The 20,274-nt window shown below is 35.2% G+C and overlaps 2 protein-coding genes across 3 annotated transcripts; one reads left to right on the top strand and one right to left on the bottom strand.

The window, feature by feature from the left end:
* The first annotated feature begins 2,039 nt into the window (after positions 1-2,039).
* LOC140989152 (glucan endo-1,3-beta-glucosidase 11-like) lies at positions 2,040-6,905 on the top strand. Of its 2 annotated transcripts, XM_073458271.1 has the most exons (4): positions 2,041-2,345; positions 2,747-5,009; positions 5,250-5,350; positions 5,461-6,905. In XM_073458271.1, exons 3-4 carry the CDS (start codon positions 5,298-5,300, stop codon positions 5,999-6,001), a joined length of 594 nt encoding a protein of 197 aa, XP_073314372.1. In that variant the 5' UTR covers positions 2,041-2,345; positions 2,747-5,009; positions 5,250-5,297; the 3' UTR covers positions 6,002-6,905. The 2 variants fall into 2 exon arrangements, with proteins under 2 accessions (XP_073314371.1, XP_073314372.1); XM_073458270.1 differs by having other exon boundaries at positions 2,040-2,345; positions 2,747-5,350; positions 5,461-6,904.
* A 6,254-nt stretch (positions 6,906-13,159) lies between these two features.
* LOC140990114 (growth-regulating factor 8-like) lies at positions 13,160-15,541 on the bottom strand. The gene is made up of 4 exons (XM_073459693.1): positions 15,003-15,541; positions 14,614-14,790; positions 14,246-14,528; positions 13,160-13,859 (listed from the first exon to the last, which is right to left on the bottom strand). The coding sequence occupies exons 1-4, from the start codon at positions 15,238-15,240 to the stop codon at positions 13,316-13,318; spliced, it is 1,242 nt and encodes a 413-aa protein (XP_073315794.1). The 5' UTR covers positions 15,241-15,541; the 3' UTR covers positions 13,160-13,315.
* Between the last annotated feature and the right edge of the window lie 4,733 nt (positions 15,542-20,274).

Below are 20,274 nucleotides of genomic sequence, written 5' to 3'. Positions count from 1 at the left end.
AGTATCAAGATTTTATTCAAAAACTAGGGGAGATGGCCTCTGATTCTGACCAAAAGGTATGCACTATATGCTTGGAATTTGTAAAACGGAGTGATGAGATCAGAGAGCTGTGTAACTGTACCCATGTGTTCCATAGGGATTGTTTGGATACATGGGTTGACGAGGGACAAGTCACTTGCCCTCTGTGTAGATCTATTTTGTTACCCCGCCCCCCCAACAGCAAGTATGCTTATCGGATCATGTAATCAAATTTATCACGACCACCTTCTTTTTTTTGGTCTACGAAATGGATCTTGAAATTGGTCTTGATTATGGATAGCGATATAGTAAATGAGTTTTGTTTTCTACTATTCGTGAATTGAATCTTTGACTGTTTCCTGCAATCGGAATCCAAATTCTCTTTCAATTTTGCAATCAGAGGGACCTACTTTTCAGTTTCTATGTTAATGTAGGATTGAGATTTGAACTTCAAGATCTGAAGTTGAATAATCAGAAACTACTGATTTAGGTGAACGAACACAGAGTTGTTTTTTCTTCGAACAAAGCAACGAGTTTGAACTCGATTAAATATCGATTTAAATCTTCTAGAATTTTCAACAATGCTATATTTTCTAAATTTTACTCAGTTTGGAAAATTATCAGAATTCATAAAGGGGGCATACTAGTCTTCGAGAATATGACAGATATTTTCGTACAGATGTATACAATCATTGAGTAATCTTATGGACTTATAATAACGATTGAATTGCGTATTCTACCAGTGATTCTCATCCACGAAGAAAGAAATTTTGAAAAGCCGTCGTCCAGGTGTTTGGTTTTAGGGTAGATCTCTTGTGAGATGGTCACATAAATCTTTATCTGTGAGACGGATAAACCCTATTGATATTCACAATAAAAAGTAATACTCGTACCATAAAAAGTAATACTTTTTCATGGATGACCCAAATAGGAGATCCTCTCACAAAATACAACCCGTGAAACCGTCTCACATAAGTTTTTACCTTGGTTTTATACATGTTACATTAATTTTGAAAGCGAGACAAGACACTTAACAAAATAATCTTTTATTTATTTTTTTTCAAAAGAAAAAAAGCCACCCTTCCAAAAAGGCTAATTGGAAAACTTTTCATATGCTTTAAATTGATTGCTAATCAATTGTATGTATTGATGGACCACATTGTTCTCTTATGAAGAAAGCTAACAATAAACTCATAATATATACAACAAAAAAATTTTGTGAGAGTTGATTGGAGCTGTAGCGGCGTGTGCAAGTCAGTTGAAAGGATGGAACAAGTTCATCAGCGTTGTGGCGAGGGCTCATTTGGAATCAACTCCAGTTTTTGATGTATCTACGTTTGTTGATCTACCTGCAAGAACTCTACGACTGCATATCCTATTGCTTTCGAGTTGTAATTTAATCGATGAAATGTAGCCACTCTGCCCCAATTTTGTTACTAATTTTTCAGATTGGTTGAGTTGCTATCTATCAAAAATTCTTTTCTTTCAATTTTAAACCATTGGAGTCGATATTCAAGTGATAGTGCTTATTTCAAGATAAATAATTAAAAGTACGTTTCTTGTGAGACGATCAGATTTACAATAAAAAGTAATATTTTTGAAAAAAAAATAATAATTTTTTTTATGAATGATCCAGATAGAAGACCTTTATCACAAAATTGATCTATAAAATCGTCTCAAAATTTTTTTTCTGAATAATTAAATATTTTGAAGCTAAGATGTTCAAACAACGAACGAAAATAAATGAGTGTTTGCAAAAGTGATTATTCGATTTTTGCGAAGCTATTATCAGCTGTATATTTTCTGGAGTTAGTAAGTAAAATAATCTTTTAAATGCAAGTTTAGTCAATGTTGTTTGTTTTCTATTTTATACTATTAAATTTTTTCACATATATAATAATTTTGTCTCTATATTGAAATATAATAATTTCATATATATAATAATTTTGTCTCTATATTGAAATATAATAACAATTATTATTATTATTATTATTATTATTATTATTACTTTTGTTTATATCTATTGAAAATAATATCAGTGGTGTAATATTTTTATTTTTTGTCGGTTAAATAAATTTAGCGCAGAGGAGCACAGAGAGCGAGAGGTGAATAGCGATACGGCGTCGAGATCCGGCTTCGAGGGTTCGTCTGATTTCGTCGGTTAAGATTGGGCTCTACGGTATATCTTTGGAACATTTACGATTGGACGGTGGAAGATGAGGGTTTCTTGGACTTTCGTTGCATCGGTATTGGCCGTTTCTACCGCCGCTTTTTCTTCCACCACCTGCGCCGATCGTGCCGTCACTCTCTTCCCCTGCATCAATCAGGTTTTCTTCCTTTTTACCAATCATATCGTAGTTCCTTTCACCAAAAATTTCAACTTCTTTCTAATGGGATTGAACGATGTGCGATTCAAATTTGTTTTGGTGATTTAATTGCTAGATTTGTTGGATATGTCCACTCTAAAATGCCATCTTTCTTGAGAATGCGCTTTTTCTTGTTTCCATATTTGCTGGGACAGTCACCTACGAATTGGAATAAAATAAAAAAATTTATATTTAATTTTCAACTGCAAATACATAAAATCTGACGTCCAAATACGTAAAATAGCCACGCTCATTCCAGTTCCTGTCTCCACCCTTTCCTATTTGTTGCCCTCTTCCAGTTTTTTGGCGCATTATTTGATAGTTCTTTCGACTTTGTTTTCTGAATCTTATTCTTTTTGTAGGGCAAACCAACAAACTCGTTGGCACTCGTGGGGAAGAAGGATGAATATTCTCCAAGGTTCGATGGTTTGAAGTTCATCGAGACCCTCGTTACGGCCCACAGGTGACCCATCAAATGGCAAAAGTGGAAGTCCTTGTGCTATAGTTGTGTCATAATAGGATTGATTTGTGTTGATTTTCATTTTTCGGCTGGAGTAAATTTCAAAAAGAGCAAGTTCAAATATTTCATTTCGTTTGGGATTTAACATTACGGATTTTCTCATGGTTGGTAGTTTTCCAAGTTATCCCCGTGCGGTTTGTTTTGAGAAGAGCAATTGATAACTGTATTCCCATTTTGCACTAAATTGAAGTTCTCTTTATGGAAGTATTGGTTTGATTGGTAATCTCAGTACCCATTGCATGTTTAACTCGGTAAATAATGACATTATCCATTTATAATCATTTAGCTGATACAGGTCGATTGGGATCATGATTCCTTATTGATAGTACCTGGTTATTATTTGTATAACAGCTGCATAAAACCTAATATTTACTGCTTGATTTGTGTTTCAATTTGATTTCTTGGTTCTTGAAAATTGAACCTTTCATTTGACCTTACTCAAAAGATGTGTGCGCAGTTGCCTGAATATCTAGTTCCTTGTATGCATACATTAGGAACATCAGAATTTCCAGGTTTCTTCGCTTGTAATTCCATATTCCATATTTCTCAAAATCTAGTTCCTTGTATACATATACATTAGGAACATCAGAATTTCCAGATTTCTTCGCTTGTAATTCCATATTCTGCATTTCTTACATATCGGACTTGCCTCATATGCTTTCTTTCTCGAAAGCACTGGAATGGCTTTGTTTATGCTGCTCATGCACTTACATTTCCAATGACTTTCACGAGTACAGTTGATCGATTGTGCGATGGATAAAACCACATCTTAAGCATTTAACCTCGAGTTTCAGTGGCAGCATTCCCTTAAAAATATGTGAGACATGGTCCCAATGCACCAAATCATAGGCTAGTCCATGACATTAGACTCCTGGATACTGCCCTTTACTATGATTAGAACACTTTCTTGCTTATCCTGGATGTATTTATTAATGCTAATGGTTGTATTTTTTTTATGCATATACTGAATACTGAAACTTAAGAGAAACGATTCCATCTTCCTACTGGTATCTTCAAATCTCTAACTACATCCTGGCTTTTTACTATGGAATGAAAGTTGTCATGGGCAAATAATAAACATCTAAGCTAGGTTTTAGTAAAGGGAAAATAATATTTTGTGGACTTATCAAACATGGCACCCCCGCATATATTGTCTCATGGGCCAGAAGACGCTAGACATTGTTTGCACGGCCATGTCACGATGCCAAAAGCAAGAAGCTTTAATAATTTACAACAACAAGAAGAAGCTGGGTAGTGTTTTGGCCTCCTGAGATTGTGGCTAGTGATATAACTGTCTTAATGATCATGTTAGCAATATTGGTGATCTACAGAAAATGCCAAATCCAGAAGCCCGGAGTCCATTACGGGAGAAAATGAATCCTTAGCTTTCTGGACTGTCGAAGGACACCGAGGATTCCTGGGAGAAACTCGAAGTACTACTGGAAGATGAAGTATATTATTTAGGTAACAGATGGTCACAGAAAGCCTTGAGGATTTGGATGTTGCTGCAAAAGATGTTGATGTCAAGGAACATCTAAAGATCAACCGATATATGCAGACATCATTCTCAATCAAGAATTGCAAAAATTTTAGGAATAAAGATGATTTCGGAGCTTCAACAACGCTTGAGGTTGGGGAAAAGTTATCATCAAATGGTACCATTGAGATTAGTTGCGTCTAAAGCGGATATTCTAGGAAACACACTGAAAATGCCATGTTTGGAGCAACCCGGCAACAAGTCTCCCCAAAGCATCAAATTGATTATTTCTGGATTGATGCCCGAGTATCGATGGGGACTGACCGTAAATTCAGTGACAACATGTTTAGGCTGTTTCAAATCCAGCTCAGTCCAATAATTCACCTTGTCTTTGAGAAATACCGCATATGAAGCTAAAAAAGTAAGCAGGAAGGTAGATCCCATTGAGCCGCACCACAGTACCACATCATGAAGCTGAGTTAATTATTTCCCAGCTAGGAAATAAATACATGGATAGTCTTCTAAATTATTGAAATCAAGTTCCTTATTTTGGTACTCGTAGCGCTTGTCTTGCAAAAACAGGTAACAAGGGATTGAGAGCCTTGTCGGTCAAACTCCGGCTTAAAACGTAAGAAACTTTGTTTTTCTTATTAAATCGTGCGTATACTCTCAATAATCAAATCCATATTTCATGTTTGGCGAGCTTGAATTTGTAGCCGAAGGAATAGGGAGCAGGAGGTGTCATTATTTTTGTTCACTCCATTCACCTTTACTCCTTTAGTAAAAAATATAATAACATTAAGATTCTTTTTTTTGGAGCCAAGCTTCGTTAATCATTCCTTCTACTTTTTGCTCCACTCTCTTTGAGTGAGTACTCTCTCATTGTCAGAAAAGCAACTGATTCATGTGAATCGAAATGGACCTCATTCCTCTACTTGGCCGCCCCACGTCTCTGCTCATTATTTCGAAGTAAGTTGCTTTATGATCATTGTTCTCGATTTTCAGTAAGTGAACTGTTTGAAATCAAATCTAAGAATGTTTTGCCCAAATACCGTGAGTGGTTTGTTGCAATGTCGCAGTATCACTAGCAACATTCTTATACCAGCTTCGGTGTCTGTTGGCATTAACTACGGGCAGATTGTCGGCTATCTGCCCCACCCGGAGGACGAGAAGCCTCTCCTCAAATCCATCGGCGCCACCAGAATGAAGCTCTACGACGCTGATCCATGCGTCCTCAAAGAATTTTCCAACTCGGGCCTTGAGTTCATAGTCCGCCTTGGCAACGAGTACATGGCCAAGATTAGAGACCCGAAACAAACCCTGTCATGGGTCAAGAGCAACGTCCAATCCTACTTACCCTCCACCAAAATCATCTCCATTGTCGTCCGAAATGAGATCCTCTCCTTGAACGACTCTGTTCTCTCCTCTAATCTCCTCCCAGCAAATGGAAAGCTCCACAGGGCGCTGGTTTCTTTCAAATGTAAGTTGGCAGGGGAAGAAGGTTTGTGTGAGATGTTCGTTGTTATTGGTGGTGTTGACAATGGCATTCACCCATTTATAACAGACAGAGACCGACTTTTCAATCCTGGGACAAGGTCAGGTGAGAATGCCATTGATTGATGGGTGTAGAATATTTACACAACTAAAGCATGTATCATCAGGACAAGAACAATCGGGATTCGAGGACCATCCATCTTCTAGGAACGGCTAAAAAGGATGGTTTCGAGGGTCGGCCACTTCATATTTTTCCATATTCAATAATCGCTTCCAAATATCATAATCAAAATTTTGAAAGTTGGGCATTATTTTAATTGTTGAATATGAAAAATACAATATTGTGTATAGAAAAATATGTATCATATACTGCAAAAGCAATGATATGTTGTTGGCTACACTTGGGACAATATGTGAAAGCCAAACCTTGGTATGATACGTGGAATGTGAATGACAAAAAAGCAAAAGTTGCCATTTTGCTCCAATCTTTGACCCGACAATTAATCCTCAAATACTACTAGAATTGTTTGTGTTCTAGGATTATGTATATGACTAGTAATTAATCATCCTCAAGTTATATCGTTCATAGTAACCAGAATACAAGACTTTATTTATTATACCGTTTAAAATATTTAAATCGGAAACATGGTTTCATGCAAATACTTGCGATTTTAATTAGTGTCACTTTTTGAATTTCCTCTACCGTATACATGGTCAAACTAGAAATATATCAACTTGTACCTATGGTTAATTTCTAATTCAATTCATTTAAAATTTTTCCAATCCACTAATTAATTAAAAAACAGACATTTTATTTCGGAGAAAAGTTATTCTTAATTTTGGCAAAAACTTTTGTGAGACGATCTCACAGGTCGTATTTTGTGATATGGTGTGAGACAGATCTCTTATTTGGGTCATCCATGAAAAAATATTACTTTTATGCTAAGAATATTACTTTTTATTGTAAATATGGATAGAGTTGATCCGTCTCACAGATAAAGATTCGTGAAACCGTCTCACAAAGAATTACTCTTTTATTTTTTGTTCTTATGTGTTTATTTACTACTTTACCTTTCATCATCATCATCATGATGTCCAGTAAAGGAGTAAAGCCACAATGCTTCCATCACTTTACCTGCAAATAAATACCACACAAATGTATGTCATACAGGAACAATCCAGATAATATATATGGGGAATTGCTCGATCGGAGGGATGGGAGACGGCGACAAGTCGGCCGTTATCAAAGTTACGACTTTAAACGGCGGCGTAATGGAATTCCAAACCCCAGTGACGGTGGAATCCATCACAGACGAGTTTCCCGGTCACGGGATATTCCGGGGCCACGACCTCTTCTGGAAGCCGTTACCCCACAGCCAACTCCTCACCGCCGGAGAGTCTTACCACTTGCTTCCGCTGCTGGGCAACATCGTCACGAGCGGCAGTACTGGATCAAAGGCGGCGAGGTTGGGGCACGTGAGAACTAACAGCGCCCCGGATCAACCTGGTGCGGCGGCTCCCTACAGGATGTCGTTTCATAGCCCAGCTGGGTTCACGAAGAAGTCGGCCGCATCAAGGAGGGCGGCGGCGCGTGGGTTTTGGAAAGTGAAGTTAGTTATTAGCCCGGAGCAGTTGATGGAGATTTTGGAGGAGGAAGAGAAGACGGAGGAGCTGATCGAGAGCGTGAGAACTGTGGGGAAGTGCGGGAGCTGCGTGAACGGATCTGATGAGTGGAGCTTTTGTAGCAGTAGAAATGCGGCTTCTAGTTCTAACAAAGATGCATCCTTATTATTAGACTTGTAAAACCTCAGAAATTTGGTAGATTAGATACAAACCAACATTGGAATTCTTGTTTTAAATTTAGTTGCACTTTCTATTACACATGGTTTGCCATCATAAAACGGTCAGAACACTGAGCGACAGTGTGGGAGTTAAATTCCCTCCAATGTGGGGAGCTCCTTGTTTGCGGCGTAGCATAAGGTCTAACTGTTGTTGGTTGTCTGAGTCACCATGATTTACCTTCTCTCACAATCTTGTCGGGCCGGGGGTAAGGGCGTCTAAGGTGAGCGATTTCACATTTTGGAGCAATAAAACGGTCAGAACAGCGTTCCGAAACAGGAACAACAAGTGCCGCGACAAAATTCTAGACTAAAATAGTTGTATAACTATAAAGTCGATTTTTGGAATTTCGATGATTTTGCGATCGTCACATAACAAAACGACAATTTTGCAACTGTCACGATCGTTGCGGAATGTTTTCAAATTTTCCTAAATTATATTCATTTTTATTATAAAAAAATTTTCATGACGATAACCGTGATCGTTTCACAAAACGTTAATAAAACTAGAACATATGCTTCCGCAACATTCTCCGCAATCGCAAGGACGAACCATGCTCTTACATGAATACATATATTGTGCCATATTTATTTCTTTTTTTTTTCTTGCACTCGTCCTTGAAATGGAAATTGGTACGCATGGGTTTCAAGTTTGGAAATTGGCATATTTATTTGTTGGGTCAATCTCTTTCTATATTGGTCCTTGTGTTTACTAATCCCATTAATTAACTTAATTCATCAACTACAAAATTAATTTTATAAACAAGAAATGATAAAAATGGGTCTTGATATCTGGCTCACAACATCGGGCTTTGCTTCTTATTAGGGGTGTTCAAATTTCGGATAAAACCGAAAAAACCGAAAATCCAAACCGAAAAAACCGAACACCGAACCAAATCGAAAACCGAATTTTGTAATTCGGATATAAATGTTAAAACCGAAGTTTATTTGGTTTGGTTTTGGATTATATATGTCAATCGAAAAAATCGAAAAAACCGAAATTTCATTAAATTAATAATTTTTTATATTTTAATTTTTATTATATATTTTGATATGATATTTAGTGAATGAAAAACTATTTTGAAAAGTTGATTGTTGTTTGTTTAATTAATTTAGACCTTATATTTAAATATTTTACTAAGAAAATATGTAGAAAGTTAACATATAATATTTTATAATATATTTATATTATTAATTTAAATAATTATACCAAAACCGAATTAATCGACCGAAATAACCGAACTGTTTTGGTAGAAAACCGAACCGAAGAAAAATGGTTCGGATATCGGATTATATATTTCTAAAACAGAAAACCGAAAAAACCGAAATAAAAAACCGAAAACCGAACCGAACCGACCGATGAACACCCCTACTTCTGATGGATCGACAAATTCTACAATTAGCCCCATCAAACCATCGGGTTTTCAATTGTTGGTGAAAAATCTCCAATCAAAATATTTCTTTGGGTTCACTCCCTACCCATAAAATTATGGTACTATGTCATACAAAATGTGGTACACTTCATGTGGAAATGTGGTACACTTCATGTAGAAATGTGGTATTAAAAAAATATGCAGGGACTGAACACAACAAAAAACGACGGCTGGGGACTGAAGGCCAATTTCCCTTTCTTCATTTCTTGTTTCTCGTGTAAAGTAATTGAATAATTCAATGTATTGAATATTAAAAATTATGATGTAGAACGACATATGACCAAATGGCTAGTTTTTAACAATAGACCCTATATATTCATTCATATATCATGTGTGAATGAGATGTTTCTCACGTTGTAACATTTATCAAACTAATAAATTATTATTTTTTGAAACAAACAACTTCTTGTGTGCATGCATCTTAAAAATATGTACAATATCCGTTTTGGTTTTTGAAAAGTCGGTTTTTGAAACTTATACAGATATTTTCTAAATAAATTCATACCAAGAAGTTTTTTCCTAGCCTCTTATATACGATTCACTTTTTCTATCTTTGTTGTTAATATTTGCATGTTGTTTAGTTGAAATACGTAGATTTAGTTTGATGTCACATTGAGACATCAAAGACGTTAAAAATTCAAATTTAATAAATAATAGCTTATATAATATAATTATAAATATATTAACAAATGCATACTTTATTTTCTTAAATCATATCATATATGTGTCTGCGCCATGAATGATGGATGAAATTCAAAGTATGTACATAAATAGAGATCCTGATGTTTATATTATCGTAAATGTGATTGCCGATGGTCGGAGGATAATGCTTGGGTAGGGTTTCAAGAGACCCGATCATATGTGGTTGGGTGGTCTTTCCCAACAACACGGTCGGGTTGACCCTGTAAATTCATTTCAGTTGAATATCTTTCACTAATTTAAGATATTTTCTTTCAAAAGGGCGGATTGCGCTTGAACTAGATCGGTTATTTTAGTAGGTAATAAATAATAAATTCAGTAAATTGTGGACTAATTAATTGTCTGGTAAACCCCTCTAGCTATAAGGCTAACTTGAGCTTGTCAAGCTAAAGGGAACATTTTGAAGGTAGAAATAGAAAGCTGCTCATCGATATTGATTCTGAGTGACAATTACTTCGAACTAGCTAGATAAATTAATATTAAATACTAAAATAATGGGCAAACATAAGCTCAATTTGGTTGTATATACTTGAATTTAGAGATGAGATCACGACAACAAAAATGACTTTCCGCAGCGCATCATCAACAGCGTGCATTAAAAGCACGCTGTGAATAGTACTTTTAACGGCGTGCAGTAAAAGCACGCTGCGGAAAGTAATATCCGCAGCGTGCATATATGTGTGCTGTAAATATTATATACTTTCTGCAGCGTGCTTTTACTGCGCGCCGTTAATAACATATATTAACGGCGCGCATTAAAAGCACGCTGCGAAAAGTCATATGATATACTATCCGCAGCGTGCAATAAAGTGCGCTGTTAATATTCTATGCATTCACGGCGTGCAGTAAAAGCACGCCGTTGAAATGGGTGAATTTTTAAATTAGCGACGGTGTAATAAACCGTCGCTAATGTAACGTTGCGACGGTTTTAACAACCGTCGCTATATTTAGAGGCAGTATAAAATAACCCGTCGCCGATTTAAAATCGGCGACGGTTTAATAAATAACCGTCGCTTTTAGTGACGGTTTTAATTGAACTGTCGCTAATAGTTGTAAATCGGCGACAGTTATGTTTAAACCGTCGCTAATAGCGACGGTTTAATGCAAAACTGTCGCTAATTATCGCAAATTGTCTATAAATATCCGATTTCCGTTCCACTTGCATATCACTTTACAACACTTAAACTTGCGTTTTTAATTTTGGTTTTAGTACATTTTTTTTAAAATTTTTGGTTAATATTTTAAGTGTTATTTAAGAGATGATAGTTTTAATGGAATTTTTTTTAAAATTAATTAAATTATAAAAGTAATTTTTTTTTATTTTTACGCAAAATTTAGCGACGGTTGTATGACCTGTCGCTAAATGTAGCGACAGTTTTGTAACCGTCGCTAAATTTAAACACCGTCGTTTCTTTAGCGACGGTATTGTTTGTATTTACCCGTCGCAAATTAGCGACGGTTAATTTCAAAACTGTCGTTAATATTTAAATTTTTTTTAATATTAACGGCGTGCATTGCACGCTGCGGATAGTTGTATTAACGGCGTACAAATGCACGCCGTTGATAGTAGTATTAACAGCGTGCATGCGCACGCTGCGGATAAACTCGAACTTTCAACAGCTTGCAATTTCGCAGCGTGCAATGTGTGCCGCGGAAAGAGTATTTGCGCGCTGCGAAAAGCCATTTTTGTTGTAGTGGATGGAGATTATCAGTGATTGTTATCTATGTTCTCTACAATTTTTTTATTCCAATTAGGTTACTGTATTATAGTTTATGGTTTTTGGAAATTATATTATGTCATGATCAACCCGTATGAATTAATAATTCCAAATATATAGTCTTATTTGTTATTTTTTAAAAAGATTAAAATATTACCGAAAAAATAAATTTACATATAAATTCACTACAAGAAATTCTGCATACAACAACACACATACGACAACGGTTTTTCACAAAAACCGTTGTCGTATGTTTTTTAACAACGGTTTTATCGAAAACCGTTGTCTTTTGGGGTCAACGACAACGGTTCTATGAACTGTTGTCGATTAGCGTGTTTTTTTGGACAATTGACAACGGTTTGAAGAAACCGTTGTCGACTAACGTGGTTTTTTTGACAAACAACAACGGTTTTGGAAAACGTTGACGGTTTGTCAAAACCGTCGCTACGTTTAAATTGCGACGGTTTTTAAATAACCGCCGCTAATTTTAGCGTGGTTTTTTTGACAAACAACAATGGTTTTGGAAAACGTTTCAATATTTAACGACGGTTATTTCAAAAACCGTCGCTAATTTTAGCGACGGTTTGTCAAAACTGTCGCTACGTTTAAATTTGCGACGGTTTTGAAATAACAGTCGCTAATTTTAGCGACTGTTTTAAAAAAACCCGTCGCATCTTTAAATTAAGCGACAGTTTTAATAAACCCGTTGCTAAAATTAGCGACATAGTTTTGAAATCGTCGCTAATTTTAGCGAAGGTTTGAATCCAAACCGTTGTCAAATAAAAATATGCGACAGTTTATCATTACCGTCGCTAACCAAAAGCCGTCGCAAACTGTCTATAAATATATTTACACCATTTTATCACTTCACATAACACTTAAATTTTTTTTCACCACTTCATAACACTTAAATTTTTTCTCTCTTACACCATTTCATCACTTCACACAACACTTAAAATTTTTTTATCTTACACAATTTTATCATTTTCACACAACACGAAAAATTTTTCTAAACACTTTATAACACTTAAAATTTTTCTCTTTTACACGATTTTACTACTTCACAACACATAAAAATTTTTTTTCGTTTACACAATTTTAGTTTGGATTATTAGTTTCTTTTAGATTTATTAAATTATTAAAAGTATTTTTTTATTTTTCGAAACAAATTAGCGACGGAATTCTTGAAATATGACCGTCGCTAACATTAGCAACGGTCGTGATTACTACAATCGCTAATTTTAAATGAGCGACGGTTTGATTTAACAAGCGACGTGATTGCTACCGTCGCTTATTTTAAATTAGCGACGGTAGCAATCACGACCGTCGCTATTTTTATGTGCGACGGTTTTGATCTACCACAATGGATAAAAACCGTTGTCATTGAACGGACTTTCAACAACACCCCCAGTTACAACAAATTTTTAAATGGCTACGACATCGGATTTTTGCCGTTTTTGTAGTGGTGATTTCTTATTTTATTTCTATATTTTAATCCTGTGATCCTATTGATATGTGTAGATTATTTCAGTATACATGCGAAATTTATGCGAACATAACCAAGCCTAAGGAGGATACATATGTTTAACCCATGTATCAAAGCATACATAGAAACAAAAACGGAAGTTGCATAAAACAAGTCGAGAATACAAAAATTACGAAACTAAATGTCAAAAAAAAAAATACATCCGATCAGAGGACTTCCAACACTTGAATCAGTAAACAAACCAACGCTAACGTTATATTGAGTTGTCAACGAATAAATTTGGATGCATGACTACCATCTTCACAGGAGTTACTAGTGTAGGTATAGTCACTTGGCGATCGGAAATTTGAATTACTAGCATTTCCAAGACACAATGCTTCACCCAATGGTCCACCAGGTATCTCGGACTCGTTAATCCCAACCCCGAAATCACGGTCATTTTCATTCCCTTCATCATTCAGATTCCACGACATGGATAATGTCAAAGAAGACGGTGACAGCCCTTTAATCCCTTTTTGTTCCCAAGCGTCAATGAAATGTGGTGGTGTTGCGTGGGGTCTGTTAGAATTCAGAGACAAATTCTCTTGAAAAGATGTCATTTTGGAAGAGACAAGTGAATTGCAGTACTCCCCACGACTGAATTCAAATCTATTCGCGACAGGGGCCGTGAAATCTTGTTTATGCAGTGCTTGAGATTGGGACACATTCTTTTGGTGGTGTGTGTGGTCTCTATTCATTAGGTCCAATCTTGACGCTATCTGGTGCATTTGGTGTCCGTAACTACACGTAGAGACAGGAATAGCGGTGCCGCTACNTATATGTATGTATGTAATAAATGAGCGTGCATGCCAACAAGTGGTCAGACGACGACATCCACATGGCACACCATTTAATACATCAAACATAAGATAAGAACAAGAAATTGTTACAATAATACCAGGGAAAATGACGTGACGCACATGTAAATGTAAAAATTAGAAACTTAAGGTCCTACTTGCTTGTTTGTTTGCTTGTTTTTATGCCTCTACTAACATTCTAAAATAGTTTGTTATTTGCCAAAAACATAATGAAATATAACGGCAACCAAGTTAGAGCTCCAGACATGATTGTTTTTGCAAATTTACTTTTCTTATTTTGATTCAATTTTTTGAAACTTTGAAAATAGGAACTAATTTTAGCCACTGTAATTAACTCACCTAGATTGGTCATATGGTACGGTACCAACTCCTGGGGCTATCACAGGGAACTGAGAGGTTGATGGGGCTTGAAGGGACTGCGTACTACATTTAGCTTCCACATGCTTTCTTGAACGGGGTTTGTTCTTGTGGGAATGGCGTTCGCAATATCTCTGTTCAGCCGCCGTGTTTCTCGCGCATCTCCATTTTTTACCATCTGTTCTTCTGCACCTCCATGGCTCTGGATCCAACTTACTAGATGAAAATCTTGAATCCACACCAGAACCGGATGCTACACCACACACTATGAAAGCAAAAAAAGTAACTGGAAAAGATGGACTAATCAGATGAAAATTATTTTTAATATATACTCGGGAAAAAATGTATACTCTTAGACTGTGGGGCACCAGCAAGAGATGATGATGTTCTTGAAAAAGATAACATTAATTCATGAGGAACAGGTATAGAGGCCATCATGTACTTCTGTATGATCTGCTGTCTTTCTAATTCATGCAGCTGAGAGGCCGTGAATAAAGAATTTTCAGACGCTGCCATTCCGCCGCCTCCTGTGATAATAAAACAAACCAACAATAACATTCAATTATCTCTAGATCAAAAGCGTTGTTACTTTATTTTCTCTGTCTAACTTGAACCCTTTCTCGACTGAAAAAATAAAAGCCAAAAAAAAAAAAAACACACACGAAGATAAAGACATCAAACGGTAGAAGAAGACCATGAAGAGACTTGACAAGAAGCTCTGAAAAGAATTGTGGGAAACCTGCGGTACCAGCAGCATAGAATTCATCAGTGCCACATGCCTGGACACTTGAAATGTCCCAAAAGAAAGGTCCACCGCCGCGGCCGCCGCCTGCGGCAGACGGGGTAAACTGATATTGATTGAGGGGAAAAGCCCTGGTCTTTTCAAATTCCGACGATTCAGTTTGTATCTTCAAAGCCAGCCCAAAGTCAGAGTACTCCTTTGACGTTGATTTCATTTCGTTTCTGTTCTTCATCATTCCCGACTTGTATTTTCTCTCTGAGCACAAACGAATGTAAAGAAAGCTTTGGGTTAAGAGTAAAACTTCTCAATCTTTGATCTATTCTCCGTGGTGGAATTTGGGCCTAGCGCGCTGAAATGAAAGTTGTTTCAAGGCTGGGGGATCATGGAGCCGCCATTTTGAACTTGGGGTTTTGGTTTTTCCATCACCGTTTGCCTTCTATTATTCCAACATTCTTCCTGTTACGCTCCATAATCCATATACTGCAAAAATGCACCGCTTCGCTTCCTATATGATTTTCTTCGATGGTTAACATCATTAAAAAAAAAAACTTACGATGAGATACTCGATTATGTTAATAATAAAATAAAATATATATATAAATAAGGTTAAAACTATTAAATGTAATGTACATGATAATGCATTTATTGTGAATTAAATTGAGTATAATTTGTTAAAAATATATTTATTTTGCTATGTGCCGACATTATTAGTTTATGGGATAATGATCGCACACGGACTAATGTTTATATAATATTTTTTATAATTCATTTGATTTATATTTAAATAAATATCAAAATATAATTATAAGAAATAATGAGAGAATACACTGTAATTTTGATATATAAATTAAAAAATAAAAGAATAAAAAAAATGACCTCAGTAAGAATTAAACCTAAAACCTAAATTCCAAGAAACAATGACTCTATCCGTTGAACTACATATAACTTACGTTAAAATTTTAATATTTTATTAATATATATAATTATTAAAACAGACCATGACATCAAAATTAGTTATTTTAAGTGTCTCAAACTTAATAAAATAGTATAGATAATATTATATTATAATAAAAAAATCTTGAATTTACTTGTACATTTTTAAATTTAATTAATTAATTTAAAAACAATATAGGTGTATTTTTTTTTTTATATAGTTTCAGAGTAATTAATAGTGCTGTGGTGACCATCGTAAAAAACAAAATTGTGTCAGTCAACGAAAGACATAGGAGTAGATAAAAGTAGAGTAAGTAGTATTGATTACAGAAAAGAAAAGGCCTGTTTGTTGGGCTGCGGAGGGAGCTCCTTTTTATTTATGTAATAAAATAAATATATATTGTCAATGGATAACCAAAAGGAAGAGTAGGGGAAAGGTTGGATGACTATTTTAAAATTAAATTAGTATAAATCTCAAATTAATTTACTAATTTTATATCCAAACAGCACCACGCATCAAGTTTTTTTTTTTTTTTTCACAATATTTTGTTCAAAAACGCGAAAAAAGTTTTGACTTTATTTCATATTTTAGTTGGATCGGCCCGGTTTTTGCTAGAATTAGATTCGATGCTCTTAAATTGATTTGAAGTAAGATCGCACACAAACTCCAATGACACGGTCTTAGAATAAATTTTGTAGAACAGATTTCAAATTTGATCTGATTAATGAAAAATTAATATTTTTATACTAAAATTATTATTATTATTATTTTTTAATTTGAATCAAATTGACATCTCTCACAAAATATGAATCTTATATGTAAGTAGGAAGGTGTTTAGACGGTAATGTCGATTGAACTGACGGTCTGCATCAAAAACAGAAAGCGTGTTTCTTCCCCCTTTAACACGTGCCGTCTCTCATTGGGTCTACTGGGCTTTGAACATTGATGACGGGACCATAATCTTTTCTACTCCATGGGCCTTGATTGTCTACTTGAAAGAAACGTGGGATAATGAGGAGGACCAAATTCATTATTAGACATAAATATGAGGTTGTTGTGAAAAAGTAAAAATTTACGGTAAAAAGTAAAAATCTTAAACTCTCAAAATTATCACACTACACACTCTATAATATTTTTCTCTCAACTTAATTGTGATTTTCTTCACAAATGAGAGATCTATTTATAGAAAATTTTTACAAATAATCCGAAAATAAATTACATCATTACCTTCATCATCACACACAAATTTCAATATTCAACACCTAATTTTACCTAATTTTCAACGTTCAAATATTCAACATTCAATATTCAAATATTCAATATTAAAATATTAATTTTCAACACTCCCCCTTGTGATGATGATCATAATGATTGTCTTCATTACGTGTTTTTATACTGCCTCGTTAAAAACCTTACTAGGAAAAACTCATTGGGATAAAAACCATAGTAAGGGAAAAAGAGTGCAGTCACGTAAACTCCCCTCATGTTGACACGAACAATTCTTCACAGATTTCGAAGATTGCGCATCCCAATATTATATATGTGCTTTCTGAATATTGTCGTAGGAAGTGTCTTTGTGAAGAGATCTGATGAGTTTTGACTTGATTGAATGTGACGAACATCAATATATTTTTTCTTCTCAAGCTCCTTGGTGAATGCGAAGAACTTAGGAGGAATATGTTTAGTTCTGTCGCTTTTTATGTATCATTCTTTCATTTGAGCAACACATGCAGCATTATCTTCATATAGTATCACATGCTTCTCGTCGAATGATAATCCGCATGAGATTTGGATATGTTGGGTCATTGATTTTAACCACACACATTCACGGCTTGCTTCATGTAGTGCGATAATCTCGGCATGATTTGATGAAGTTGTTACGAGCGTTTGTTTCTGTGAACGCCAAGAAATTGCAGTGCCTCCACGAGTAAATACATATTCAGTTTGGGAACGTGCCTTGTGTGGATCAGATAAGTATCCAACATCGGCATAACCAATTATACTTGGACTAGCATCTTTTGAATACAAAAGTCCCAAGTCTGCCGTTCCTCGTAGATAATGGAATATATGTTTAATTCCGTTCCAGTGTCTCTTTGTTGGATATGTGTTAAATCTTGTCAATAAATTTACGGCAAAAGATATATCAGGCCTTGTACAATTTGTAAGATACATAAGGGCACCAATAGCACTTAAATATGGTACTTCTGGACCAAGAATATCTTCATATTCACATGGACGGAATTGATCTTTTTCTATGTTTAATGATCTAACAATCATTGGAGTACTTAGTAAAGGATTTGATTTGTCCATATTAAAACGTTTAAGGATCTTTTCTGTATAATTTGTCTGGTGAACAAATATTCCACATTCTTTTTGTTCAATTTGTAAACCCAGACAATACTTGGTTTTTCCAAGATCCTTCATTTCAAATTCTTCTTTCAAGTATGACACAACTTCTTGAATTTCCTTATTTGTTCCAATGATGTTTAAATCATCAACATATACAGCAATAATTACGCATCCGGATGTTGTTTTCTTAATGAAAACACAAGGGCATATTGAATTATTTACATATCCCTTTTTCATCAAGTGATCACTTAGCCTATTATACCACATTCTGCCGGATTGCTTCAACCCATATAATGATCTTAGTAATTTCACAGAATAACATTCTCTGGGTTTTGAACTTTGTGCTTCAGGCATCTTAAATCCTTCAGGGATTTTCATATATATATTACTATCAAGTGATCCATATAAGTAAGCTGTAACAACATCCATAAGACGTATTTTTAAATTTTCAGATACTGCCAAGCTAATCAAATACCGAAACGTAATTGCATCCATCACAGGAGAATACGTTTCTTCATAATCAATTCCAGGCCTTTGAGAAAAACCTTGTGCAACAAATCGAGCTTTATATCTTACTATTTCATTTTTCTCATTTCGCTTTCGAATAAAAACCCATTTGTATCCAACAGGTTTTACACCTTCAGGTGTAAGGACTATAGGTCCAAAAACATTACGTTTATTTAGCGAATCTAATTCAACCTGGATGTCATATTTCCATTTTATCCAATCCTGCCGATTTTTACATTCCCCAAAAGATTTTGGTTTATGATCTTCATTATCATTTATGATGTCGATTGCCACATTATAAGAAAATATATCATCAATTTCTTATATATCTTTTCGGTTTCATATTTTTCCAGTAATAATATAATTGATAGAGATTTTATGATTCTCGTCAGTTTGTGGTTCTGACAGAATATTTTCATCATCATGTGTTTCTTCAGGAACAACATTCTCTATTTTGTGATCATCATGTGTTTTTTCAGGAACATCATTCTCTATTTTGTGATCATTGTGTTTCTCTATGAATTTTCTTTTTCGAGGATTTTTATCTTTGGAACCGACTGGCCTTCCACGCTTCAGGCGTTTTACGACATCATGACTTTGTTCAATTTGTTTCTTTGGAATTTCAATTCGAGCAAGAGCATTTACAGCATGTATATATGATTTAGTTACCCTTTTTGCATCTGTAAATGCATCTGGTATTTGATTTGCTATTCTTTGCAAGTGCACAATTTGCTGTACATCTTTTTCACATTGTTGTGTTCTTGGATCCAGATGATACATACAATGTAATTTCTTTTTCGGTATGTTTCTTGTCTCCCCCTAACATTTGGAAGATTTTCTCATTAAAATGACAATCAGCAAAACGTGCTGTGAACACGTCGCCTGTCTGAGGTTCAAGATATCGAATGATTGATGGACTATCATAACCGATATAAATTCCAATCTTTCTTTGAGATCCCATTGTCTTTCGTTGCGGTGGTGCAATAGGCACATACACCATACATCCAAAAATTCTCAGATGAGAAATGTCTGGTTCTTTACCAAATGCAAACTGCAATGGGAGTATTTATGATATGCACTTGGTCTGATGCGAATTAATGCAGCCGCATGTAAAAGTACACGTCCCCATATAGAAATAGGGAGTTTTGTTTTCATAATCATTGGTCTAGCAATCATTTGCAGACGTTTAATCAATGATTCAGCCAATCCATTCTGTGTATGTACATGAGCAACAGGATGCTCAACAATGATTCACATAGACATACAATAATCATTGAAAGTCTGGGAAGTAAATTCACCAGCATTATCAAGTCTAATTTTCTTGATTGTATAATCGGAAAAGTGATTCCTCAATTTTATTATTTGAGCAAGTAATCTTGCAAATGCAACATTTCGAGTTGACAATAAACATACATGTGACCATCTGCTGGAGGCATCAATCAATACCATAAAGTATCTGAATGGTCCACATGGTGGATG

The sequence above is a fragment of the Primulina huaijiensis genome, chromosome 12 (assembly GCF_012295235.1).
Source record: "Primulina huaijiensis isolate GDHJ02 chromosome 12, ASM1229523v2, whole genome shotgun sequence".
NCBI classification, from domain to species: Eukaryota; Viridiplantae; Streptophyta; class Magnoliopsida; order Lamiales; family Gesneriaceae; genus Primulina; species Primulina huaijiensis.
This window is presented reverse-complemented; position numbering and strand designations above follow the sequence as displayed.

What these genes read in the sequence shown, in the direction of transcription:
- LOC140989152 (XM_073458271.1), top strand. Translation starts at nt 5,298, where the DNA reads ATGGACCTCATTCCTCTACTTGGCCGCCCCACGTCTCTGCTCATTATT. An exon ending in TCTCTGCTCATTATTTCGAA is followed by an intron (nt 5,351 to 5,460) that starts GTAAGTTGCTTT and finishes GCAATGTCGCAG; the next exon opens with TATCACTAGCAACATTCTTA.
- LOC140990114 (XM_073459693.1), bottom strand. Translation starts at nt 15,240, where the DNA reads ATGATGAAGAACAGAAACGAAATGAAATCAACGTCAAAGGAGTACTCT. An exon ending in CTATGCTGCTGGTACCGCAG is followed by an intron (nt 14,791 to 15,002) that starts GTTTCCCACAAT and finishes TTATTATCACAG; the next exon opens with GAGGCGGCGGAATGGCAGCG. An exon ending in TGGTGCCCCACAGTCTAAGA is followed by an intron (nt 14,529 to 14,613) that starts GTATACATTTTT and finishes TTGCTTTCATAG; the next exon opens with TGTGTGGTGTAGCATCCGGT.